Source organism: Theropithecus gelada, chromosome 20, assembly GCF_003255815.1.
Source record: "Theropithecus gelada isolate Dixy chromosome 20, Tgel_1.0, whole genome shotgun sequence".
Lineage (NCBI taxonomy): Eukaryota > Metazoa > Chordata > Mammalia > Primates > Cercopithecidae > Theropithecus > Theropithecus gelada.
In genome coordinates, this window is record NC_037688.1 from 32,992,264 (window position 1) to 33,020,014 (window position 27,751).

Below are 27,751 nucleotides of genomic sequence, written 5' to 3' on the forward strand. Positions count from 1 at the left end.
AACCTGCACGTTCTGTACCTGTATCCCGGAACTTAAAGTAAGATTTAAAAAAAAAAAAAAAAAGTTTGTGATCCTGATAGACATCTGGGTCTTAAAATCACAGATGTTTGAAACTTATTGGCACTATAATTTGAGGCTAAGAGCAAAGGAAAAAGGCTGCTGTGTGTAATAAAGTTCATCTCTTCATAGAATTTTCTAAGAACACTAGAATTTATTTAACTCCAGGGAACCTTGAAAATCACTATAGATAATTCCTAGGTTCAGAGTATTTGCTGTAGGTATTCAATCCAAACTGATAGAGGTTACATCATCCTGGTGACCATAAATGAAAAAAGTTTTTGCTTTGAAAACTTTTTGGGCCGGGCGCGGTGGCTCAAGCCTGTAATCCCAGCACTTTGGGAGGCCGAGACGGGCGGATCACGAGGTCAGGAGATCGAGACCATCCTGGCGAACACGGTGAAACCCCGTCTCTACTAAAAAAAAAATACAGAAAACTAGCCGGGCGAAGTGGCGTGCGCCTGTAGTCCAGCTACTTGGGAGGCTGAGGCAGGAGAATGGCGTGAACCCAGGAGGCGGAGCTTGCAGTGAGCTGAGATCCGGCCACTGCACTCCAGCCTGGGCGACAGAGCGAGACTCCACCTCAAAAAAAAAAAAAAACTTTTTGGCCGGGCACAGTGGCTCACGCCTGTAATCCCAGCACTTTGGGAGGCCGAGGCAAGTGGACTGCTTGAGGTCAAGAGTTTGAGACCAGCCTGGCCAACATGGTGAAATCCCGTCTCTACTAAAAATACAACAATTAGTTGGGCATGGTGGCGGGCGCCTGTAACTCCAGCTACTTGGGAGGCTGGGGCAAGAGAATAACTTGAACTTGGGAGATGAACGCTGCAGTGAGCCGAGATCCCGACACTGCACTCCAGCCTGGGCAACAGAGCGAGACTCCATCTCAAAAAAAAAAAGAGAAACCTTTTCTACATTTGGAGTCTCATTTAGATGCTCAGATTGGCAAGGACTTTATTTCATGATCCGAATTGTCAGATATCCTCTTCCCTCCCAAAAGGATATCACTAGACTCTCCATTCATACTTATCTCAGTTACTAGTTTAGCCTGGAATAAGAGCTTTGAATCAACAATGTGAATGAAATTGCCTTTAAAAGATTCAAAATACTCTAGATATTCACAGGAAAATCTTTAAAAAATTATTTTCCTTATTCAATTCCTATTTACTCTGTACCTGCGATACCTATAAAGGCTTATTTTAAAACAAATCAAGAATAAGTTAAAAACAAATGAAGCAGGGTATTAACATCCACTGAAGAACATGAAGGCGAGCTAGGCACAGGGTATTCTTACTTCTACACAAACCACATCATTCTGGAGTCGATAAGTAAGATAACAACAGTACCACCAGAGGTGCTAAAATCAATCATTTCCATTGTCACCACTAGTTCCTGTGACATCCTATTAAAAGCTATCTCTAGCTAGTCCTATCCTGGAACAAATGATCACTAGAAGAAATGCACTTGACACAAGCTGGACAAAGATACTCCTACCTGGCTCTCCATCAACATATAAGTTGCCCACAACGTAGGATTCACACCTCAGTAGGAGACGATTACCCTCTAGAAACAGTAATAGCCACTATTCCCCACATCACATCTTGTCCACAGCTTCACTGTTGCTGCTGACAGGTATCAATGTACAAACACACCTGGAACTCTTTTTTTTAATGTGTTAGGCCTTCACTTTCTTGAGACAGGAATGAAACAAAAGTATAGAAAATGGTTATATTAATGAGGAAAAGCTTACAAAGGAAAAGGGGAGAAACAGTCCTCTCACTTTCTTCAAAAATAATAAAATAGCTTTCAAAGAGTCCCTCACCAGTTACGAAACTGAGGAGAGATTCTTTTTAACAACAACAACAACAACAAAATCTATCAGGAGGATAAGAAAGAGCAGTGGCAATGGCAAAGTGGCTGAGAGCCCAGGCTTTGGTCTCAAATAGATTTGGGCTGAAATCCAAACTCGACCAATCATCAACTATGTAACTTCAACGAGTGAAGGGTGCCTCTCTGAACCTCAGTGTCCTGATCTGTGAAATGGGCACAAAGTTAGTGCCTACATCTTGGAATGTTTATGTGGGTTAAGTGAAATAATATATGTAAAACATTTAGAATTGTGCCTTAAATGTGGTGAAGCAGTCAATAAATAGGAGTTATTTATTCTTTCAAAAAGGATAAAGAATATTTAACCCGCAGTCTGAGAAGATAGTAGGTTTGGTATTTAATCCAGAGAACAAATTGTTTCCAAAAGGAAATTAACATGGTCATCAAAGGGAAACATGTTACCCTAGAGTGGGAAAAACAGTTGCCTACAGGAACCATGCAGGTAATACAAATGAGTAAAGCCACTGAGTAGGGACCACAAAAGGGCAAATCTCATCTACTCTGTGCCAACCCAGTGTTACCATAGGTGAAGAGGGAAGGTAGTGGCAGAAATTTTCATTTCTCAAGAAAAGCCAGTAATCCAGATTTTTATGTCAACTTCTAGAGTTTAAAATATTGGCCAAATGAGGAGACCAGGAGAGATCACACCATTAGCTGCTCAGACAGGAAGACGCTGCTCAAAAACCAAAGATTGCTGGTGACTGATTACATACACTGAATTTTGGCAAACCACAATGGTCAGCATTACTGTCTTCTCAGTCCTTAGTCTGGGTCTTGTATCTTCAGGACGGTACTGTGAGGGATTCTGTGTCTTCTATCTTTGGGGAAAACACTGCTACACTGACATCACCTATGATGTTGTTTGAGACTCAAAATGAAGGCCTTCTTTTTTTTTCACTCCATAGATCAAGAAGGCTAAAACTATACGGGAAAATGATATCTTTCCCTCTTAAGTTATATTGCTTTAGGTCATTCTCAATCTATAAAGAGGCAGCTAAACAGCAGGCCCTTAATTAAACAAGTCAATGCCTAAGGGTAGGATTACAAATTTTAATGACACTGATGGTGGTCCGCTGTTGGAATAAAGTAAATAGTAAATGTTGGCTTGAAAATAGATAGCAAATGTGGGGTTGAAGCCTGGCCAGCCAGATACCAGCAAATGTTGAGAAAACTGGATGCAAGTGGCTAACAGTACTGGTAGTAAGGACTGGTGAGTGAGGGAAGAGGCGGATCAAGAGCATGGAATGACAACACCATGAGAATTTAGACACACTAAGCTTTGTGCTTTACTACCAAATGTAGGAGAGTAATTTTTGTAGTCTGATTCCTGCCTCTAATTAAAATTGGGCTTATTCCATTCCCAAAACATAAACTTTGGCTTTTTATAGCCTAAGCAGTGTGCTATTTTAAACACATGGAGGAAATGCATTTTCAGTTATAAACATTTCCTCCTCTAAATCTGTTCTTATTTCTGAATCTGTGCTTATGTTAGCAAAAGATGTGGGACAGGATGTTTTACTCTCCTGCTCTGGTTTTCCTGTATTGCTTAAATCTGTTTAGAGGAAAATAAACAAATAAAGTGTTTCTTTAGGACAATTTCTATAAACTGAAGCAGCTCCCAAAATGAAAAAAACTCTGTGGGAAAAAAATTTGACTGCATTAAGATAATTTTATTTTAATATACTAGATTATTCCTGTAGATCCTTCCCTTGAAAAGACTTTCTACACCCTGCATGTGGAGTGTGTTGACAGATACTAATATTTACACTGATAAAATGTGCCCACTCAGTTACCCTAGATCAGCTGAATTCCCCTTGGCCCCGTCTTTTCCCAAGCACAATTGTAATTGTAAAGCTTTCTGAGATGCATTTCATAAAAATGAGCATACCAACCTTGAAGGTCATTCTGGATTTACTCGGAAATCCAAGGTTCACAGTATCATACTTAAACATGTACATTTTAATGTACAACTCTGAAGACTTTTACTCAGGCACTTGGCAGACATATCCTTGTAATGTGTTATGTTCCATCAGGGCTTTCAAAGAAACTGATTTTGGTCAAATTTCACTTTACCCTGTTTATAAGGGAGTCAGCATTCTTTACTGAAAAATATTTCACTTGTATAGCTCCTGAGATAGCTCCTGGTTGGCCCCTAGATTCCCTCTATACCCTTCCCCACATGGCTCTCTGCTCTAGGAGCTGTTCTGTAAGGATGGCCTGATGACTCTCCTTAAACCAAACTTTAGTCAGACTCCAATGAGCCCTCTTCTCAACTAAGGCTTGAAATCGGCCCCTGCCCTTGCTGGGCCTGCATGGCCCAGTTTTAGAAATAATTCTGCGCTAAGTCAGTTTAGAGAGAATCCCCTACCCTTGATATCTGATCACACTAGACTGCCTTGAGCAAGAATACCCCTATCCTTGATGTCTCTTAGTAATTTTCCATCCACTGACCACCTGCCTCCCGATTCTGCCAAAAATCCCCAGCTGTTTTTGCTGTATTCAGAGTTGAGCCCTCTCTCTCTACCCTAGAGATAGTCTTGACAACCACTGCAATAGTTTTGGATGAAGTGTTCTCACAGTTTCAACAAGTGTCGGAATATTCTTTAATAAGTCTCAGAGGGCAATGGAGCTCCCTAAGAGGCTGCAGAGAGAGAAGAAACAGATCTGGGTATTTATTCCCTTGGCTTCCCTCTGGGGGAAGTCCATTACTTAACAGAAGGTCTCAGCTCCTGTCAGGAGGTCCATTCTACCTAACCCTGTCTTCCCCTGCCATTAACTGTTCCCATTCTTGCCCTTTCAGGCCTAGGGGTAGTAATAGAGTCTCATTATTACCAGCCCCAGGGAGGCCACACCAATATTTGTATCCCCATGGTTTTCCACCACTTTGTGAGTTATTAAACTCTCCTCAAAGTACTGTATTTGAGAATGCCATCTGTTTCCTGCTGGATCTCCCTAATACAGATATCATCTCAGCAGATTTCTTATTCTAAAAAGGCTATTAGCTCTAAGAAAGGCAGGCACAGATATGACAAGCAGTGAGATTTCTATATGAATGACTTAAATAAGCTTATTTTAAGCTGCCATTTCTCCATTCTCTAGTTATTTTTATAATTATAGTAGCAGAGTATTTTCTGAAACATGTAGTTTCCAAGAAGAATCTCTAAGCATCAACAGGGACTATTTTAAGAAGAAATATCCAAGGAAACTAGAAGTAAAAACTGTGTTAGCTAAAACTAACCAGAAACCTAAGAAGAGCTTCTTTGCCTTTATTTCCATCTGGTGGTTATATCCAGCGGTAACGTTCATAGTAGTACTTTTAATAAGTGCAAGAAACACCTTAATAATACCACATACAAACCTGGCAACTCTTAATCACCTGCTGAAGGCTAATTCCATACATAGTCTAGAGCAGTATTTGTCAAATTCAGGTTGTAGTTGATTGTGAAATCAATTCAGCAGGTCCTAACAGTTTTTTAAATGACACCTCTATACACAATAATGTAAAACAGAAAATCAGAGCATATTATACATAGTAAGCATAAATATTTCACCAAATTTTTATCTCACCTTTTCACATACCTATTTTTATAGGTGTACAAGGGCATAATGTAAAATGTATTCCTTATGATGGGTGGCAGTCAAGAAAGTTTGAAAGCTACTGGTCTGGGCGGCCAGTCGTGGTGGCTCACACCCGTAATGCCAGCACTTTGGGAGGCCGAGGTCAGGAGTTCAAGACCAGCCTGGCCAACATGGTGAAACCCCGTCTCTACTAAAATTACAAAAATTAGCTGGGCATGGTGGCGGGCGCCTGCAATCCCAGCTACTCAGGAGGCTGAGGCAGGGAACTGCTTGAACCCAGGAGGTGAAGGTTGCAGTGAGCCGAGATCCTGCCACTGCACTCCACCCTGGACGACAGAGCAAGACTCTGCCTCGAAAAAAAAGTAAATAAATAAAGGTACTGGTCTGAAGAGAACCCCCTTCAAACAATACAATAAATATAAAGCTAAAAACATGTTTCAGCCTACAGCTTCAAATTTTAAAAATCCGAATCTTTATTAAAAATACAGCTTGTTGGATGGGTGCGGTGGCTCAGGCCTGTAATGCCAGCACTTTGGGAGGTCGGGGGGGGGGGCGGAAATGGATCACGAAGTCAGGGGTTCGAGACCAGCCTGGTCAACATAGTGAAACCCCATCTCTACTAAAAATACACAAAATTAGCCAGGCGTGGCGGCGCACGCCTGTAATCCCAGCTACTCGGCGGAAGGCTGAGGCAGGAGAATCACCTGAACCCGGGAGGCAGAGGTTGCAGTGAGCCAAGCTCGCACCATTGTACTCCAGTCCAGGCGACGGTGCAAGATTCCAATTCAAAAAAACAAAAAATAAATACAGCTTGTTGCCAAACATAAGCATATCAGTAACTGAAATAAAAGTTCTATGAAACAGTATTTATTTATTTATTTATTTTTCTTTTGAGATAAGGTCTCCCTCTGTCACCTAGGCGGGAGTGCAGTGGTGCAATCTCAGCTCACTTCAACCTCTGCCTCCTGGGTTCAAGCGATTCTGCTGCCTCGGCCCCCCAGGCAGCTGGAATTATGGGTAAGTGCCACCAACGCCCAGCTAATTTTTGTATTTTGAGTAGGCATGGGGTTTCACCATGTTGGCCAGGCTGGAAAACAGTATTTACTCTTACTACATGTGATGTGCTCTGATATTTTCTCTTAATTGATGATTCCAAACCACAGTGTACAAAGTACTTGCCTAGAGTATTAACAGGGCAGGTCTGTAGAATTCTGTTCTACAGCTGCCTTCATCTGATTTTATGTCATTTCTATTGTGGTATCAAGCAATCAAATCCTCTTCCTCCTTAGGTTTCTGTGTAACTACTACATGACTTCTGCTCAGTGGGAGAGAAATATCTTGAGTATGAAGCAGATAAAGATGTAACAGTTGAGGAACTAGCCCCATCCACATGTCCTGGCATTCAGTGCCATGGTACATGCTGAGAGCAGCATCTTACTGCAAGCACCTGCAGCTCCCAGCCTGAGGACATAGGGCAAGGAATGTGCGGAAGCAGCTCTGAGCCAATGTCCGATGGGCAGTGGAGGTTAAACATTCCACCCTCCTCAGCCCTCACTGTGTTCTTTCCAATCTCTAAGTTTCCCAGCAGGAATGAGTGCCAGCCACAACTAGCAGTCACCTGCTTGATAACTCAACATTTACTGGCTTCTTTCCTCTCTTGTACCTCTCTACTGGGGCTTCCTGGAATCACCTCTCATATAAATGACACGCACTTAAACCTTTATCTCAGGGTCTATTTCTGGGTATATGCAACCTAAGAGAGTACACTAGTATAACTCTGTTGTTTAGAGCCAGGGCTGCAAAGATGGGGAGGGCCCACCCTAAAAAAGCTCACGCTCCAATAGGAAAATCAACGCTCTTTTTAAAAATGTGGGGCCGGGCGCGGTGGCTCACGCCTGTAATCCCGGCACTTTGGGAGGCCAAAGCGGGCAGATCACGAGGTCAGGAGATCAAGACCATCCTGGCTAACATGGTGAAACCTAATCTCTACTGAAAATAAGCCGGGTGTGGGGGCCTGCCACCACACTCGGGAGGCTGAGGCAGAAGAATGGCATGAACCCAGGAGGCAAAGCTTGCAGTAAGCCAAGATTGCACCACTGCACTCCAGCTTGGGCGACAGAGCAAGACTCCACCTCAAAAAAAAAAAAAAAAGAAGTGAAACAAAACTTTACCGCCCATAGCAATGACAGGTATGCTCAAGGAGGGAAGGAAGAGGGGACAATATCTGACTGAAGGGCCACAGAAGCCAGTGTAGGAGACTGCAGAACTCCCTACAGGAGTCAGATGGGTAGTCAGGGCTATCCATAGTATGGGTCTATGTTCACTTCCCTGTGGTAAGTCTTAAAGCCTCTCTGATTTAGTGTAATACTTTACTTCTCACATTTAGGTTAAGAAAATAATTTTTTTTTTTTTTTTGAGACGGAGTCTTGCTCTGTCACCCAGGCTGGAGTGCAGTGGCGCGATCTCGGCTCACTGCAAGCTCCGCCTCCCGGGTTTACGCCATTCTCCTGCCTCAGCCTCCGAGTAGCTGGGACTACAGGCGCCCGCCACCACGCCCGGCTAGTTTTTTGTATTTTTTAGTAGAGACGGGGTTTCACCATGTTAGCCAGGATGGTCTCGATCTCCTGACCTCGTGATCCACCCGCCTCGGCCTCCCAAAGTGCTGGGATTACAGGGTTGAGCCACCGCGCCCGGCCGAAAATAATTTTTACTTCTTCCAAAAAGAAATAATTCTAGCCTTCAGCTAAAAATAACTCAAGTAATATGAAAAATATGAAAGGAGAAAAACTATTAAGTTCCTGACAATGTGTTAAGAAAATTATTTGTAAATCATCTTTGATCTTTTTATGTTCCTCTGAAATCACAGACGATGGCAGTGAGTGTTCAACCCAAATCTTCATGAAAAGTTCTAAAGAAGGCTGATATTTTCATTTGGAAAGCATTATTTTTAAATGTAAAATTTACATGTTCAGCTTTGTGTTCAATCCTATAAACCAGGACTTCTTTAAGGCTGGCAACAAATAAGAAAGCTACAGCTAATTTTCTCCCTTCTATTTTTTTTTTTTTTTTTTTAAAGAGACAGGATCTCTCTCTGTCACCCAGGCTGGAGTGCAGTGGCACAATCACGGCTCACTGCAGCCTCAACCTTCTCGGCTCAAGTGATCTTCCTGCTTCAGCTTCCACAGTAGCTGGGACACAGGTGCAAGCCACCATGCCCAGCTAATTTTTTTTCTAAGAGACAGGGTCTTAATGTATTGCCCAGGCTAATCACAAATTCCTGGGCTCAAGCAATCCTCCTGAGAAAGTTATGGCTAATTTTCCTTTGCATCTTCCATTCTGGTAAACATTGCAGCAAAGGCAAACCAGCATCATAATTCTCTCTCTCTCAGGCAAGGAGTTTGATCTGCAGCGAAAGCAGGTATTTGCACTGAAAGCTTCTTCAACATGCCAAGTACATCAGGGACTGAGACTCAAATACTCACCCTGACCCAGCAGGGAGTGACGGCAGAGCTGAAGGGACATTAGCTGGTGGTTTTTCTTTCTCATTCTGCTTGAAGAAGGATTTGGCCTCTTTAGATGTAGCATCCACTTCCTTAGTCACCCTGTGCCAAGGAAAAAGACATCAAGCTTACAAGAAGAATAAAGACAAAGAAACAAGCTAGAAAAGGAAATAAAGACAACTAGAAAAAGATCCACTGGGCTTTCAATAAATTCTGGATGCTCAGCATTATGATAAAAGTTTACTACAATAACTTTCTTTTTTTTTTTTTTTTTTTTTTGAGACGGAGTCTCGCTCTGTCGCCCAGGCTGGAGTGCAGTGGCCGGATCTCAGCTCACTGCAAGCTCCGCCTCCCGCGTTTACGCGATTCTCCTGCCTCAGCCTCCCGAGTAGCTGGGACTACAGGCGCCCGCCACCTCGCCCGGCTAGTTTTTTGTATTTTTTAGTAGAGACGGGGTTTCAGCGTGTTAGCCAGGGTGGTCTCGATCTCCTGACCTCGTGATCCGCCCGTCTCGGCCTCCCAAAGTGCTGGGATTACAGGCTTGAGCCACCGCGCCCGGCCCTACAATAACTTTCAATAAAGACATTTTCCCGGCTGGGTGCGGTGGCTCACGCCTGTAATCCCAGTACTTTGCGAGGCCGAGGCAGGCGGATCATGAGGTCAACAGATCGAGACCATCCTGGCCAACATGGTGAACCCCGTCTCTACTAAAAATATAAAAATTAGCTGGGCGTGGTGGTGGGAGCCTGCAGTCCCAGTTACTCGGGAGGCTGAGGCAGGAGAATCACTTGAACCCAGGATGCAGAGGTTGCAGTGAGCCAAGATTGCGCCACTGCACTCCAGCCCTGGCAACAGAGTGACACTCCGTCTCAAAAAAAAAAAAAAAAAAAAAGGAAGAACAAAGCAATATAAAACCATAAATTTAAAGGGAAAACTTTGCAGTGGAGACATCTGACAAACTCCACCTTGCCAAATGATTAAAGCTAACATCAGTAATATATCAGTAATACATTGATATATGAGATAAGAAGGGCAAGTCTCCTCTCTGGTGGTCTCTCCAACATCCATAACCTCATTCTAATGAGAAATCACGAAGCAAACCCAAATGAAGAGACATTCTACAAAATACCTGACCAGCACTTTCCAAAGGCAATATCATGAAAAATATAGGCCGAGAAACTCTCATGGGACGGGAGGAGACCAAGGAGACATGACAATTAACTAAAGGTGGAAAATGGGTTTGGGTCCTAGAACACACATGATTATTAGTGGAAAAACTGTCAAAATCTGAAGTCTATCGTTTAGTGAATGGCACTGTACCAATGTTAATTTCTTTCTTTTTTAGAGACAAGGTCTCGCTCACTATGTTGCCCAGGCTGGAGTGCAGTGGTGATTCACAGGAGTGATCACAGCACACTGCAACTTCAAACTTCTGGCCTCAAGCATTCTTTCCTCCTCAATCTCCAAAATAGTCGGGACTGCAGGTGTGCACCATGCTTGGCTCCCAACCTCTGCCTCCTGGGTTCAAGCAATTCTTCTGCCTCAGCCTCCCAAGTAGCAGTGAGCCGAGATCATGCCATTGCACTCTAGCCTGGGCGACAGAGCAAGGCGCCATCTCAAAAAAGAAAAGACACTTTCCCTCACTAAAATTAACAAATGAAACAACAATGTGTATAAATTGTATCTCCCTAAAACAGCCCAAAGATGAAACAAAATCCCTTAAAACTGGCTAAATTAGCAATAATTTGGGAATGGACAAAAGCAACATGACTGAGAATTTTGTCTAATTTCAAATCTGAAACAATTATCTTCATTAAAACTGAGTCCTAAAGGATCAAATAAAGGTATTTATGGTACCTGAGAATTCAGATAGAGAAGGAGAAATGTCTAATCTCTGCCTAGGCTTTCCAGGTTAACAAAAACACCTGAGGAATGTTGTTTAAATGTAGTCTATCTCCCCTCCATGACTTCTCAGCATGAAATACACTGCAGCAGTCAATACTAAATCTCCATGCTGGGTTACTGACATGAAGGCTGAAAAACGCCCTCACACTGCACCCCACATGCAGATTAGCACTCAGACTTAAATGTCCAGTGAAAGCTGAGATGGAGAGATGGAATATTGGGAATATGGGTGATAGAACTGGGAAATAATGCCTAGGCTGGCACTATTTCAAGGAGAAAAATAAGGGTTTAAAAAAAAAAAAAGAGGCCACCAGGCGCGGTGGCTGATGCCTGTAATCCCAGCAATTTGGGAGGCCAAGGCAGGCGGAACATGAGGTCAGGAATTCGAGACTAGCCTGGCCAACGTGGTGAAACCCTGTCTCTACTAAAAATACAAAAAATTAACTGGGCGTGGTGGCAGGCGCCTGTAATCCCAGCTACTCGGGAGGCTGAGGCAGGAGAACTGCTTGAATCCAGGAGGTGGAGGTTGTAGTGAGCTGAGACCACGCCACTGCACTCCAGCCTGGGCAACAGAGCGAGACTCTGTCTCAAAAATAAATAAATAAATAGAGAAGACTCTGCAGAAGACTCTTGTTTTATATCCAAAACAACCCAAAGATGAAACAAAATCCCTTAAAATTGGTTAAAGTAGCAATAATTTGAGAATGGACGAAAGCAACATGACTGAGAATTTTGTCTAATTTCAAATCTGAAAAAATTATCTTCACTAAAACTGGGTCCTAACGGCTCAAATAAAGTGTATTTATGGTACCTGAGAATTCAGATAAAGAGAGAAGGAGAAATGTTTAATCCCTGCCTAGGCTTTCCAGGTTAACAAAAACACCTGAGGAATTTTGTTTAAATGCAGTCTATTATGGCCAGCAGCGGTGGCCTCTTTTGTAGCCCTCTGGTAAGTTTTTTCTTGTTTTTTTTTTGTTTGTTTGTTTGTTTTTGTTTGATATGGAGTCTTGCTCTGTCTCCTAGGCTGGAATGCAGTGATGCGATCTAGGCTCACTGCAACCTCCACCTCCTGGGTTCACGCCATTCTTCTGCCTCAGCCTCCCAAGTAGCTGGGATTACATGTGCCTGCCACCACGCCTGGCTTATTTTTTTGTATTTTTAGTAGAGACGGGGTTTCACCGTGTTAGCCAGGATGGTCTTCATCTTCTGACCTCGTGATCCACCCGCCTAGCCTCCCAAAGTGCTGGGATTACAGGCGTGAGCCACCGCGCCCAGCATTTTTTTGTTTTAAAACCAGGTCAGGTACAGTGGCTCATGCCTGTAATACCAGCACTTTAGGATGTGCTATAATAGTGAGCCCAGGGCCAGGCACGGTGGCTCACGACTGTAATTCCGGCACTTTGGGAGGCCGAAGTGGGCAGATCATTTGAGGTCAGGAGTTCAAGACCAGCCTGGCCAACATGATGAAACCCCATCTCTACTAAAAATACAAAAATTAACTGGGTGGTGCATGCCTGTAATCCCAGTTACTTAGGAGGCTGAATCGCTTGAACCTGGGAGGCAGAGGTTGCAGTGAGCTGAGACAGCATCACTGCACTCCAGCCTGGACAACGCAGCAAAACTTCGTCTCAAAAAGAAAAAAACAGGCTGGGCGCAGTGGCTCACGCCTGTAATCCCAGCACTTTGGGAGGTCAAGGCGGGCAGATCATGAGGTCAGGAGTTCAAGACCAGCCTGGCCAACATGGTGAAACCCTGTCTTTACTAAAAAAAGTACAAAAAATTAGCTGGGCATAGTGGCAGGTGCCTGTAGTCCCAGCTACTCGGGAGGCTGAGGCAGGAGAACCACATGAACCCCGGAGGCAGAGGCTGCAGTGAGCCGAGATCCCACCACCGCACTCCAACCCAGGCAACAGAGTGACACTACATCTCAAATAAATAAATAAATAAATAAATAAAAATAAAAGGACAAAACCAAAACAAAACAAAAAAAATACTTCCCTACTCCACTGATGCTGAGCTTGGATACATGACTTGCTTCAAAGGCCAATGAAGTATTAGCTGATCTGAGAGGAAGAGAAGTTTAAACATGTTTGTGCTGTTTCTCCTGCCCCTTGAATTCGTCCCTTGAGTCATAAGGAGAATGAATACCCCTCAACTGTCTGCTGGTCCAAAATGGCAGAAAGACATGCTGCAGACCTGAATCCAACAAACAAGCAGCTTGGAGCTGAGCTGAGCCGAGTCTAAATCACTCAATCTCAGATACTTAGAGGAACACAGGCAACAAGTAAATGCTTATCATTGTATATCACTGAGTTTTGGAATGGTGTGCCACACAGCACTAGTGTAGCAGGAGCTGACTGACACATTTACACTTTGTGAGTAAGAAAACTGAAATATAAGGTTATGTTACTTATTCAAGGCTATCCTGAGATTAAGCAGCAATGCTAGAGAGAACCCTATAGCAGATAGTATATTCCAAAGATGGTTGCCACAAATTTCCCATCCCCACATGCTCTTTCAGAAATCTGATACTACCCCAGTTAGAGGGGGAGTCTGTGTCATCACCCCTTGACAGTGAATGGGCTTTCGTGGCTGTCTCAACTCAAAGAGTTCTGTGGAAGTGACACGACATGACTTCTGAGGCTAGCGAATAAAAGATGATATAGTTTCCACCTGGCACGCTCTGTCTGTCTGTCCCTGTCTCAGTCTTTCTCAAGAATGTACCTTTGAAACTCCAAGCTACCACAAAACAAGTCTGGTTACTCTGCAGCCACTATGTTGGAGAGATCATATAGGAAGATCACACAGAGACAAGACGTCTGAGAAGCCTGTACCAACCCCCAGGTGTTTGACCTAGCTCTGGCATCAGACATGGGAGTAAGGAAACTTGTGAAGTGGTTCCATACTTAGCCACTATCTGATTACAACTGTACAACAGACCCTGAGTAAGAACGGCCTAGCTGAGCCCAGCTACCCCTGGAATCAAGAGAAATTAAAATAAAACAATTATTTTTTAAAGTCACTAAATTTTGAGGTGCTTTCTTACACTGTTTTAAAAATTACAAAATAAACCCACATCCAAATCTCAGGCTTAACGCAGTGTTCCAGAGTACTAAACTAGAAAGGGTACCTTTAAATTTCCTTGCTCTGGGTAGAATCTGGGGCAGACCAGCTAATGAAGAACAAGCAGAAGCTGCCACTTACATATAGTAATCTGAACACATGCTTTATTCCAATCCTGCCAAAACCCTACTAAATAGTGGCAAGTTTAAAAAGATGAAACTACACAAGGATAATGAGAAGAAATGTAACAGAAAAGGGATGTCAATAGAATTTTCTTCTTTTTTTATGTTTTAAAGACAGGGTCTCACCATGTTGCCTGGGCTGGATTCAAACTCCTGGGCTCAAGCGGTCCTCCTGCCTTGGCCTCCCAGTGCTGGGATTACAGGCGTGAGCCACCGTGCCCAGCCCAAATTTTCTGACAGTAGAAAGCAGCCAGGTGCAGTAGCTGGGGCCTGTAATTCCAGCACTTTGGGAGGCCAAGGGCAGGAGGATTACCTGAGCCCTGGGCAACACGGCAAGACCCTGTCTCTACAAAAATTTTTTAAAAATCGGCCGGGCGCAGTGGCTCACGCCTGTAATCCCAGCACTTTGGGAAGCTGAGGTGGGCGGATCACCTGAGGTCAGGAGTTTGAGATCAGCCTGATCAACATGGAGAAACCCTGTCTCCACTAAAAATACAAAATTATCCAGGCCACCGTGGTGGCACATGCCTGTAATCCCAGCCGCTTGGGAGGCTGAGGCAGGAGAATCGCTTGAACCCAGGAGGCGGAGGTTGCAGTGAGCCGAGATTGTGCCACTGCACTCCAGCCTGGGCAACAAGAGCAAAACTTCATCTCAAAAAAAAAAAAAAAAAAATTAGCCAGGCATCATGGTGTGCACCTGTAGTCTCAGCTGCCTGGGAGGCTGAGGCAAGAAGATCGCTTGAAGCCAGGAGTTCAAGGTTACAGTTGGCTATTATCGTGGTACTATATATAGCCTGGGCAACAGAGTGAGACCCTGTCTCAAAAAAAAAAAAAAAAAAAGAAAGTAGAAAGCAAGTAGACAAGTAATAACTAGATTTGGTTTTTGTTTTCTCTGATCTCCTAAGCCTATAGCCATGTGGAATGGCCAAAAACAGGCAAGCCAATGTGTACTACTGTACCCTAGAAAGGCTCATTAAATTGAGATACCAGGAACCTTTCGAGGTAGAGGAAAGGAATAGGGCGAAAACCAGTTAGAATTCTCCATCAGGAGCAACTAGGTCCCAGATCTCCTTCAGCAGCACCTCATACCATAGGCTACTGCTCTACCCCATCCCCAATTCAGCAGAACCCATTACTCTGGAGAAATGAAAACCACAGAAGTTCCAGACTCAAAAGGCATGGCTGAAGTCCATTCTGAAAACAGAGGAACTACATGAAAATCTATGTATTCATGCTTCCTTTGCCAGAGCAACCCTGAAGCCTAGGTGTTCTATACAATTGAGTTACAAGATAGAGTGCTACCCACCTCACACTGGACTTTACACCAGTAAGAAATAATGTACTGTATTATGCTACTGAGTTGCTGAGTTTGTTACCTCAGCCTAGCCTGCCCTGGCCTGTCGTATCAATTCTACTAATATGAATTTCACAAAAACAGAAAATATGGGGAAGTTAAAAACAATAAAAGAAACGTCCTAGAAGTGAAGGATAAGCTTCCATAAAAAGAGCCATAGAACAATGGATGCAGCCAATTTAAAAGCATCCGGCTGGACGTGGTGGCTCACACCTGTAATCCCAACACTTTGGGAGGCCGAGGTGGGCGGATCATGAGGTCAGGAGTTCCAGACCAGCCTGGCAACATGGTGAAACCCTGTCTCTATTAAATCATACAAAAACTGGCTGGGCACAGTGGCTCACGCCTGTAATCTCAGCACTTTGGGAGACCATGAGGTCAGGAGATCGAGACCATCCTGGCTAACACGGTGAAACCCTGTCTCTACTAAAAATATAAAATATTAGCCGGGCGTGGTGGCGGGTGCCTATAGTCCCAGCTACTGGGGACGGTGAGGCAGGAATATGGCGTGAACCCGGGAGGTGGAGCTTACAGTGAGCCGAGATCATGCCACTGCACTCCAGCCTGGGCAATAGAGCAACACTCCGTCTCAAAAATAAACAAACAAACAAAAATTAGCTGGGCGTGGTGGAAGGCACCTGTAATCCCAGGTTCTCAGGAGGCTAAGCCAGGAGATGTGTTTGAACCCGGAAGGCAGAGGTTGCAGTAAGCTGAGATCGTGCCATTGCACTCCAGTCTGGGTGTGACAGGGTGCGACTCCGTCTCAAAAAAATAAAAAATAAAAAGATTCACATCAAGGCAAATCACTGTGAAGTTTTAGAATGTCGGTGATAGAGAAGATGAAATCAAATGACCTAAGTGATAGCTTAAGGAAAAGTAGCCTCTATGTAATTCATGTTTGGTTTTGTTTTTTACTACCTTTATAGAAATGACAAACCTGGAAAGAGTCACCTAAGACAATCAGGTCAACATTTTCTGAAAAGTGACCTAGCTCCAAGCACTGTTAGATGTTGAACATATAAAAAAATACGGCATAACCTTTGTTTTTAAGGAGCTCACAGTTCAGCAGAACAGTCAACCATGAAAGCAGGTCATGGTAATACATGATATATAGTAAGTGGCATAAAAACAGCATGGAAAAAGTATAAACTGTGGGAGTATCTCTCATAATTTCTTAGTGCCAAAGTCCCATCTATATTCACTAGGAAACACTGGTATATTTATCTCAGGAACTTCAGTAATTGACACCAAGTAATACTAGCAGATGCTACTATTACTAGTGTTGCTAGTATGCCTAGAACAACTCCACTTTTAACAAGCAATAAGGGATTCAACTATCAAAATATCTTCACAGTTATTTTATAACTGTGAACACTTAAATTATTATAGACCACCTCTAATGCACAAGAGGGAACCCTGACAGGAAAAGGCCTATTATTAGCAATAGTTAATTCAAGTGTTCTCAGCAGAAATTCCATTTTAACTTTATTTTCACTTACTCAGAACTTCCTGAAAGTCTTTATTTGGGCAGAAACTTTCCATGACTGGCTTTTTCCAAAAGGTGAATCATTGAGGAAAGTCTGAGCTAACTGGCTCAGCTAGTTATGTGATAGGGCAGAATACAAAATACTATATTCCCCCATTCCCCTAGGTTAATAAGCTAAACATTTTTCAAGTGGGGACAAAAACAAAACGAAAAGACCAAAGCCCAAAATTTAACATTAAAATACAGTTAGAAAACCCAAGACTAACTTTGTGCTAACACTACCTTACCCTTAGACCTACAAATTCCTTCCCATCATCACTAGCTCTTCTCACATTTCTTAAAGATGTAGTAATGTTCTTAACTTGATACAGACACAAAAATAATTACATGAAGAAATTAAAACGTATGCTCAAATCCATACAACAAATTTGTATCTGGGCCGGGCGCGGTGGCTCAAGCCTGTAATCCCAGCACTTTGGGAGGCCGAGACGGGCGGATCATGAGGTCAGGAGATCGAGACCATCCTGGCTAACAAGGTGAAACCCCATCTCTACTAAAAATACAAAAAATTAGCCGGGCGTGGTGGCAGGCGCCTGTAGTCCCAGCTACTCGGGAGGCTGAGGCGGGAGAATGGCGTGAACCCGGGAGCTGGAGCTTGCAGTGAGCTGAGATCGCGCCACTGCACTCCAGCCTGGGCCACAGAGCCAGACTCGGTCTCAAAAAAAAAAAAAAAAAAAATTTGTATCTGGTTATCAATGAAAATTCAGACCTCGTAAGTCCCCTCATGAGAATTCCTTATAATGCCTAAATTTAAGTGTAAATAATTTAAGTTAAAAAAAAAAATCCTGTCAACATGCCCACTATTAACAGGGTTTTTGTTTTCTTTTTCTTTTTTTTTTTTTTTTTTGAGACAGAGTCTCGTGCTGTCGCCCAGGCTGGAGTGCAATGGCGCGATCCCGGCTCACTGCAAGCACTACCTCCCGGGTTCACACCATTCTCCTGCCTCAGCCTCCTGAGTAGCTGGGACTACAGGCGCCCGCCACCGCGCCCGGCTAATTTTTGTATTTTTAGTAGAGACGGGGTTTCACCGTGGTCTCGATCTCCTGACCTTGTGATCCGCCCACCTCGGCCTCCCAAAGTGCTGGGATTACAGGCGTGAGCCACCGAACCCGGCCGGTTTTTGTTTTCTTTAGGGGAAGGGAGTTACAGAACTTTCACTTTTCATGTTATATATCTCTGTAACGTATGAATTTTAAAGTAATAAGCATGCATCATTTTGAAATATAATGTAATTTATATGAAAAAACGTGCTTCCATACTCATTTGTTTTTTTATAGACATGGTGCTGCCCTCTCCTGGCAAATTATGAAAACAGCGAACTCCCTGAACACCCATCAAGTACATTTAAAATTACCATCCACTTGTTTTCAAACCTGAAATAGGAAATTTATGGCACAAAACTATCTTAGTATTTATTAACAAGTCCACAACATTTAATTTGACTGAAAATTTATGACTTTTTTTTGAGACAGGGTCTCACTCTGACACCTAGGCTGGAGTTCAGTGGCACGATCTTGGCACACAGCAACCTCTGCCTCCTGGTCTCAAGGGATCCTTCTACTTCAGCCTCCCGAGTAGCTGAGACTATAGACACACACCACTTTTGTACAAATGGAGTTTCTCCACGTTGCCCAGGCTGGTCTTCAACTACTGGACTCAAGCAATCCTCCTTCCTTAGCCTCCCAAAGTGCTGGGATTACAGGCATGTGCCTCTGCGCCCAGCCTAGTGACTTCTTACAGCAACAGTTATTCACCAGCTTTTTGTACACTCTGTGTGAGGGCCACTGGTGAAGTTATAAATAAATATTTCTTAGAGAGTCTACATAACACATAGAAAATAATTCAAGCCAAAAAAGACTTAACTTCAAAAAAACTTTTAAACCTATATTCCTAATGGTACATTAATATACTTTCTATATTATGTTTATAGGACTTTCAAACTATTAAAAGTTTATACTGTCAGTGTTCTGTTGGTCCCCTACTGGATGGACAACTCAATAGCTTCCGGAATGATTTCAGGCAGTAAAATACATTACTAATTCATATCATCAATAATTATTTATGGGGCCAGGCGTGGTGGCTCACGTCTGTAATCCCAGCACTCTGGGGGGCCAAAGTGGGTGGATCATTTGAGGTCAGGAGTTCGAGACCAGCCTGGCCAACATGATGAAACCCTGTCTCTACTAAAAATACAAAATTTAGCCAGGCGTGGGTGGCAGATGTCTGTAATCCCAGCTACTCATGAGGCTGAGGCAGAAGAATCGCTTGAACCCAGGAGGTGGAGGTTGCAGTGAGCCGAGATCACACCACTGCACTCCAGTCTGGGCAATAGAGTAAGACCTTGTCTCAAAATAATAATTATTATTAATATTTATGGATCATGAAAACAACTAATTACCAAGGAAAAGGATGCCTTACAATGAAGAATTCGGGAATGTACTGTTTTAAGATACTGGTGGCCTAACTTATCCCCATCAATGTTGAGTCTCTTGATGGATGAGAAGCATCATCAATGTAGTGTTTTTGTCTAACATAATTAATCTGAAGCTCATCATAAACAATGCAGCAATCCAAATTGAGGGACATTATGCAATACAAATGGCCTGGACTCTTAAAAAACAAAAAACAAAAAGTTTAAAACCAATGTTGTGAAATACAGAAAAGGCATGAAAAACAGTTCTAAGTACAAGGAGTTTAAAAAGACCAAATGCAAAAACAACAACAAAAGACCAATTACGGTTTTCATCTTAGATTGGATCTTAGAGGTGGCTCCACAGCGCAACGGATAGCACATTGGACTTCTAGATTGGATCTTGGATTGCACAAGAAATACAGCTATAAAGTACATTATTGGGATAACTGGGGAAAAACTGAATGGAATCATTTGCATATAGTGATATTCAAGTTTTGACTGCAAAACTACCTGTTATTGGTCCAAGATGAGATGGGCACAGAAACTGGTAGTATTTAGAAACTTGTACAGCAATTTGACAATGTCACAATACTCAAGACATGAGCAGTCGGCCCTTCCATTAAACAGAGTATAAATTCAGTTATGTCAGATTTGCAAGGTGAGTCACATGTGATATGAATTATCAATCACATGCAGTAGGACATTACAATGTGTGTGATAGTTTAGAATTATTTTGTCAACTAAAGCCTAAAAATGTAATAAAATGTAAGCATTTATTTTTATAACTTATTTTTACAATCATTTCAATTGTTAATCAATCGTAATTTTTTAAATTTATACAGGTGCCAGGCATGGTGGCTCACACCTGTAATCCCAACACTTTGGGAGGCCGAGGCAGGCAGACGGCTTGAGCCCAGGAGTTTGAGACCAGCCTGGGTAAACCCAGCTATACAAAAAACACAACAGGCTGGGCATGGTGGCTCATGCCTGTAATCCTGGCACTTTGGGAGAATGAGGCAGGCAGATCATTTGAGGTCAGGAGTTCCAGACCAGCCTGACCAACAAGGTGAAACTTCTTCTCTACTAAAAATACAAAAAAAATTTAGCCAGGCATGGTGGTACATGCCTGCAGTCCAGCTACTCAGGAGGCTGAGGCAGGAGAATTGCTTGAACCCAGGAAGTAAAGTTGCAGTGAGCTGAGATTGTGCCACTGCACTTCAGCCTGGGTGACAGAGTTAGACCGCATCTCAAAAAAAACCAAATGAGCCAGGCGTGGCGGTATGCATCTACAATGCTAGGTACTCAGGAGGCTGAGGTGAGAGGATTGATTGCCTGAGCCCAGGAGGCATGGGCTGCAGTGAGCCAAGACTGCACCACTGTATTCCAGCCTGGGTGACAGAGCAAAAACCCTGTTTCAAAAAAAAAAAAAAAAAAAAGAAACGAAAAGAAAAGAAAAAAAAATTTATGCCGATAGTCAGGCGCGATGGCTCACACCTGTAATCCCAGCACTTTGGGAGGCCAAAGCAGGAGGATCACTTGAGGACAAGAGGTCAAGACCACCTTGGGCAACACAGCAAGACCCCATCTCTACAAAAAAATAAAATAGGCCAGGTGCAGTGGCTCATGCCTGTAATCCCGACACTTTGGGAGGTTAAGGCAGGAGGATCACTTGAGCGCAGGAGTTCAAGACGAGCCTAAGCAACATAGGGAGACCTCGTCTCAAAAAAATAAAAACAAATTAGCTAGGCATGGTGGCCAATACCTATATTCCCAGGTGTTGGGAGCAGGTCCCCCGAAATCTGGCCATAAACTGGCCCCAAAGCTGGCCATAAACAAAATCTCTGCAGCACTGTAACATGTTCATAATGGCCCTAACGCCCAAGCTGGAAGGTTGTGGGTTTACGGGAATGAGGGCAAGGAACACCTGGCCCACCCAGGGCAGAAAACCACTTAAAGGCATTCTTTTTCTTTTTTTTTTTCAGTTTAGAGAATTTATTATGAAATTAGTTCTTCATTTATACATTGTAATTCACTTGTTCATGAAAGGCAAAACAGTGGGTTACAATGAATAACTTTTGAAAACAAAATGGCATCCTAGTATTTCCAATGTTAAGATAATTGGTTGCCATCTATTGTTCAATTTCTGCAACTCTTAATCTTACACATTCTGAATTACTACTCAAAACTGCCACACTTTAAAAACTGTGTTGGATATATTCTTTTTCCTTAATAACTAGTGCACAAAGGACAAAAACAATTTATAAACTATCAATGTTACTATAAAAATATATATGGTTAGATATATATGAAAAATGTCAATTTTTTTCTGATTCTAAATGGAGATTTCTGTATTCAAATTTTATCAGAAACCTTACGAGAACATGTAAGTAACTGAAACATACAGAAAGACTATAAACAGATTAGCTGGAAGTAGGGCTTATTAGAACCCAGCATGATTATAAGGCAGAAATGTATTCAAAATATCCAATTACTTGAAGTTATTAGAGTAGGAAAGGCATTCGTTTATTTCTTTTAATGGTAAATATTATGGTCTTTTATTCCTAAGTTCCATTACATCGAAACAATAAAGTATTAACATTTAACAAGATAATTCAGGGTCATCAGCTTCCAAAGAAATAAATACTTTAAAACATTGAAAATAAATCAGTTTGCTTTCAGAAATGACACACTAAATGAATTTCTCTTCTTAACTGATGACGGCCAAAATCCCAACTGTAGAACAATCCTCAGAAAACTTGTCATGTAAAAACACTCAGTTCAATTTAGATATCATCAACGTCTTCATCGTCATCTCCAATATCATCAAATTGGATTTCATCATCATCTCCAGGACCAAATGTGTCTGTTTCATTGATTTTAGCATGCTCTGGAAGCTCGCCATATGCCTTCAGGCTTCTAGCTTCATCTGCATTGTACTTTAAAATTACATCAGCTTTGTTATCCTAATAGTCTCGTAGACCAACCAATATAATGTCTGAAGTAGTTATCCAAACCTTTTTTCTCAATTTCCCTCTGATATGGCATAACCTCTTTACACCATCGAAACACAGTGCTTCCAATCGTCCATTTCCCAACATTTTGATTACCTGAGAATACTCTTGTCCATCCTCTTTAAACACCAGCTCTCTTTTTTCAGATTCATTCTCATTTTTACCCCTGCGCCTGTTTTTACCTCCTTTACCTTTATTCTTGGGCATAGCGGTGAAGACAGCCTCGTGGGACCTCTTCCGACTCCTTTCTGGCGGTTACTACTACTCTAAGAGCAGGCTGACCTAAGATGCCTCAGGTGGGTGCGCACAACAGACTGGCCACGGAGCTCTCTAAAAGGCATTCTTAAGTCACAAACAATAGCATGAGCGATCTGTGCCTTAAGGACATGCTCCTGCTACAGTTAACTAGCCCAACCTATTCCTTTAATTAGGCCCATCCCTTCGTTTCCCATAAGGCATACTTTTAGTTAATCAAATATCTATAGAAACAATGCTAATGACTGGCTTGCTGTTAATAAATATGTGGGTAAATCTCTGTTCAGAGCTCTCAGCTCTGAAGGCTGTGAGACCCCTGATTTCCCACTTCACACCTCTGTATTTCTGTGTGTGTGTCTTTAATTACTCCAGTGCCACTGGGTTAGGGTCTCCCCGACCAAGCTAGTCTTGGCACCAGGTATCAGGGAGGCTGAGGTGAAAGGATCTCTTGAGCCTGGGGGATCACGGCTGTAGTGGGCCACGATGGTACCACTACACTCCACTCTGGGCAACAGAGTGACACCCTGTCTCAAAAAAATTAAATAAAATATGAAAAATAAACAAATAAATAAATAGGCCAGGCGCAGTGGCTCACGCCTATAATTCCAGCACTTTGGGAGGCCAAGGTGGGTGGATCACAAGGTCAGGAGTTCAAGATCAGCCTAGCCAACATGGTGAAACCCCATTTCTACTCAAAATACAAAAATTAGCTGGGTGTGGTGGCGCGCACCTGTAATCCCAGCTACCCAGGAGGCTGAGGCAGGAGAACGGCCTGAACCCGGGAGGCGTAGGTTGTGGTGAGCCGAGATCACACCACTGCACTCCAGCCTGGGTGACAGAGCAAGACTCCATCTCAAAAATAAAAAATAAATAAATAAACAAAAATAAACAAATAAGCCGGGCGCGGTAGCTCACGCCTGTAATCCCAGCACTTTGGGAGGCTGAGGCGGGAGCATCACTTGAGGTCAGGATTTCAAAACCAACCTGGTCAACACGGTGACCAGTTGTACTAAAAACACAAAAATTAGCCAGGTGTGGTGGCAGATGCCTGTAATCCCAACTCCTCGAGAGACTGAGGCAGGAGAATCACCTGAACCTGAGAGGCAGAGGTTGTAGTGAGCCGAGATCATGCCACTGCACTCAAGCTTGGACAACAGAGACTCCGTCTCAAATAGACAGATAGATAGATAGATAGATAGATAGATAGATAGATAGATAGATAAACAAGCAAACAAATAAATGAAATAAAATAATTAGCTAGTTGTGGTGATGTTCACTTAGAAGGCTGTGGTGGGAGGCTGAAATGGAAGGATCACTTGAGTCGGTGAGTTCAAGATTACAGTAAGCAACGATTGCACAACCACACACCAACCTGGGTGACAGAGTGAGATAGCTCCTGTCTCTAAAAATCAAAAAATAATCCTAGTAGTTCCAGGCAAGAAAGTAATTTAACATGTTTTTCAGTAGCAAATAAATTATACGGGTAAAAATGAAAGTTAGAAAACTTGTGTTTCTATAAATTAATATGTTTCATAGAATGTTTTGAATTGTACTTTCTATTAAAAAAATATTCACACATGGCTGGGTGTGGTGGCTCACATTTGTAATCCCAAGGCAGCAGGATCGCTTGAGCCCAGGAGTTCAAGAGCAGTCTGGGCAACACAGTGAGACGACATCACTACAAAACAATTTTAAAAGTTAGATGGAGGCCGGGCGCGGTGGCTCAAGCCTGTAATCCCAGCACTTTGGGAGGCCGAGACGGGCGGATCATGAGGTCAGGAGATCGAGACCATCCTAGCTAACACGGTGAAACCCCGTCTCTACTAAAAATACAAGAAAATTAGCCGGGCGAGGTGGCGGGCGCCTGTAGTCCCAGCTACTTGGGAGGCTGAGGCAGGAGAATGGCGTGAACCCGGCGGGGCGGAGCTTGCAGTGAGCCGAGATCGCGCCACTGCACTCCAGCCTGGGGCACAGAGCAAGACTCCGTCTCAAAAAAAAAAAGAAGTTAGATGGGCACGGGTGGCATATACCTGTAGCCCCAGTTACTCAGGAGGCTGAGGTCGGGGGAAATCAATTGAGCCTTGTAGTTGGTTGAGGCTAGCGTGAACGACAGAGCAAGACCCTGTCTCAAAAAAAAAAAATTCATGTATAGGAAATTCGAGCTTCCAGAATTCCTTTTTTCTTTCACTAAAATATAACTTAAATTTAATTATAACTTGACGACATAAATTATTGAAAATGGCTACTAATGAAGCATTTAATATAAACTTTGAAAACACAGTATCCCAGGCAGGGTGCAGTGGCTCACACCTGCAATCCCAGCACTTCGGGAGGCGAAGGCAGAAGGATCACTTCAGCCCAGAAGTTCGAGACCAGCCTAGGCAAAATGGTGAAACCCATCTCTACAGAAAATACAAAAATTAGCCAAGCGTGGTGGTATATGCCTGTAGTCTCACCCACTCGGGAGGCTGAGGTGGGAGAATGACTTGAGTCCTGAAGGTTGAGGCTGTAGCGAGCTGAGACTGTGTCACTGCACTCCAGCTTGGGTGACAAACAGAGACTCTGTCTCAAAAAAAAAAAAAAAAAAGAAAGAAAGGAAGGGAGGGAGGGAGTCTGAAGGAAGAAAGGAAGGAAGGGAGGGAGGGAGGGAGGGAGGGAAGGAGGGAAGGAGGGAAGGAAAGAAGGGAAGGAAACGAAGGAAAGGAAACGAAACACAGTACATTTTTTACTTTTATCCAGACTCATTCTGGATAAAGGCAAAAAACGAAAACTCTGAACTAAATGAAACTGCTTTAAAATGTATACTTCTGATCCCATGAAAATATCTCTGTGTTACACCCTGGCAGATCCCATGTTAAAAAAAAAAATTGTGTGAAAGATGGAATGGTGGACAGAAGGCAGGAAGGAGAAAACCAACAAAGAAATAATTTACATATAAATTATCCACCAGGAGGAGCAGAGTCATCAATACAACTTAGATTAACAAGAAAGAAATAAGGTCTTTCATCACAATTAAAACTTTAAATATTAATATAAACAGGGTGCAGTGGCTAACGCCTGTAATTCCAGCACTTTGGGAGGCCGAGGAGGGTGGATCATAAGGTCAAGATTTCAAGATGAGCCTGGTCAACTCGGTGAAACCCCATCTCTACTAAAAACACAAAAATTAGCCAGGCATGGTGGAAGGCACCTGTAATCCCAGACACTCGGGAGGCTGAAGCAAGAGAATCACTTGAACTGGGGAGGCGGAGGTTGCAGATAGCCGAGATCATGCCACTGTACTCTATCCTGGGTGACAGATCAAGACTCTATCTCAAAAAAATAATAGTAATAAAAACAAAATAGTGCTCATTCAAAGTGTGTGTCTGACATTTAATACTGAGAATTGATATTTTACTCAGCTTTTTGTTTTTTTGTTTTGAGACAGAGTCTCGCTCTGTTGCCCAGGCTGGAGTGCAGTGGTGCGATCTCGACTTACTGCAACCTCTGCCTACCGGATTCAAGCGATTCTCCTGCCTCAGCCTCCCAAGTAGCTGGGATTACAGATGTGCACCACCACACCTGGCTAATTTTTGTATTTTTAGTAGAGATGGTGTTTCACCATGTTGCTCAGGCTGGTCTCGAACTCCTGACCTCAAGCGATCCACCCACCTTGGCCTCCCAAAGTGCTGGGATTATAGGCATGAGCCACCATGCCAGGCCAGCTTTTTGTCTTAATAACAGAATAAAAGGTAACAGTCATTCCCCGTATATTAACACTTTCAATGAACAGCCTGTATAGTTACATAATTCTTTCCTTTTTCCTGTCTGCGGTTCGTTTTGACCACATGCATTGAAATGTAATGTTATGTCTATTAAATCCTTTTTTTCCCCCCACACCTGTCGACAGAGGTTAAAAGGCCCACACTTGGAGGGGGCAGGTGGCCCCAGTTATACGCACACAGTGCTGTGGTGCTGCAGTCTGAGCCCCATGGCCACAAAGAGAGGTAGTAGGGTAACTGCTGAATCTTAGTAAAACATTAGTTAACTTTTATGTTTGTTTTTCTAGTAATTCCTTTGTATTATGTTTTTAGAAAAGTACTGGTCTGCAATAGATTGAAAATTTTAAGTTGGGGTCCTTCACCATAGATAGCAATCTGCTCTAATGTTAACTTTACTGAATATGAGAGTTATACTGAATGGAGAATGCCCCTGGTTGTAGAAGACATGTGCTAAAGTATTAAAGGCTGAGGTGTCACAATGTCTACAAGTAAATCTCAAATGGTTCAGCCAAAACAAAAGAAAAACCCAGATACAAACGGTGAGAGACAGGCAATACATTAACCAGCGGTGAATCTGGATGATAGGTATGTAGGTGTTTGTTATAACACTATTCTTGCAACATTTGTATAAGTGTGACATTTTTTTCAGAAGAAGAAGATGTCAGAGAGAAATTTTTAATAATAAAAAGTTTTGTTCCATACCATTTATAAAAGTGATAATGGCCAGGGAGAGTAGTACAACCCTGAAGTCCCAGTTACTTAAGAGGCCGAGGCTGGAGGATCGCTTGAGCCCAGGTGTTCAAGAACAGCCTAGGCAACACAGCAAGACCCTTTCTCAAACAAAAACAAAAACAAACACAAAACAAAAAAACTGATAATGTCAATTTTTTCATAAATATACCTTCACTAGATAAATAATTGTTGAAAACATTATTTTTAAGAATAATAGGCCGGGCACGGTGGCTCAAGCCTGTAATCCCAGCACTTTGGGAGGCCGAGACGGGCGGATCACGAGGTCAGGAGATCGAGACCATCCTGGTGAACACGGTGAAACCCCGTCTCTACTAAAAAATACAAAAAACTAGCCGGGCAAGGTGGCGGGCGCCTGTGGTCCCAGCTACTCAGGAGGCTGAGGCAGGAGAATGGCGTAAGCCCGGGAGGCGGAGCTTGCAGTGAGCCGAGATCGCGCCACTGCACTCCAGCCTGGGCGACAGAGCGAGACTCCGTCTCAAAAAAAA

General features: G+C 43.0%; 2 protein-coding genes across 2 annotated transcripts in view; both read right to left on the minus strand.

Moving 5' to 3' along the window:
• CFDP1 (craniofacial development protein 1) overlaps nucleotides 1-27,751 on the minus strand; it is a 151,475-nt gene that overhangs the window by 98,623 nt on the left and 25,101 nt on the right. Inside the window, exon 5 of the mRNA XM_025369915.1 lies at nucleotides 9,006-9,125. Within this exon, the coding sequence (XP_025225700.1) occupies nucleotides 9,006-9,125 (120 nt within the window). The remainder of the gene's footprint in view (nucleotides 1-9,005; nucleotides 9,126-27,751) is intronic.
• Nucleotides 21,992-22,833, minus strand: LOC112613965 (eukaryotic translation initiation factor 1A, Y-chromosomal-like). Its single transcript, XM_025369921.1, has 2 exons — nucleotides 22,501-22,833; nucleotides 21,992-22,449 (listed from the first exon to the last, which is right to left on the minus strand). The coding sequence occupies exons 1-2, from the start codon at nucleotides 22,702-22,704 to the stop codon at nucleotides 22,270-22,272; spliced, it is 384 nt and encodes a 127-aa protein (XP_025225706.1). The 5' UTR covers nucleotides 22,705-22,833; the 3' UTR covers nucleotides 21,992-22,269.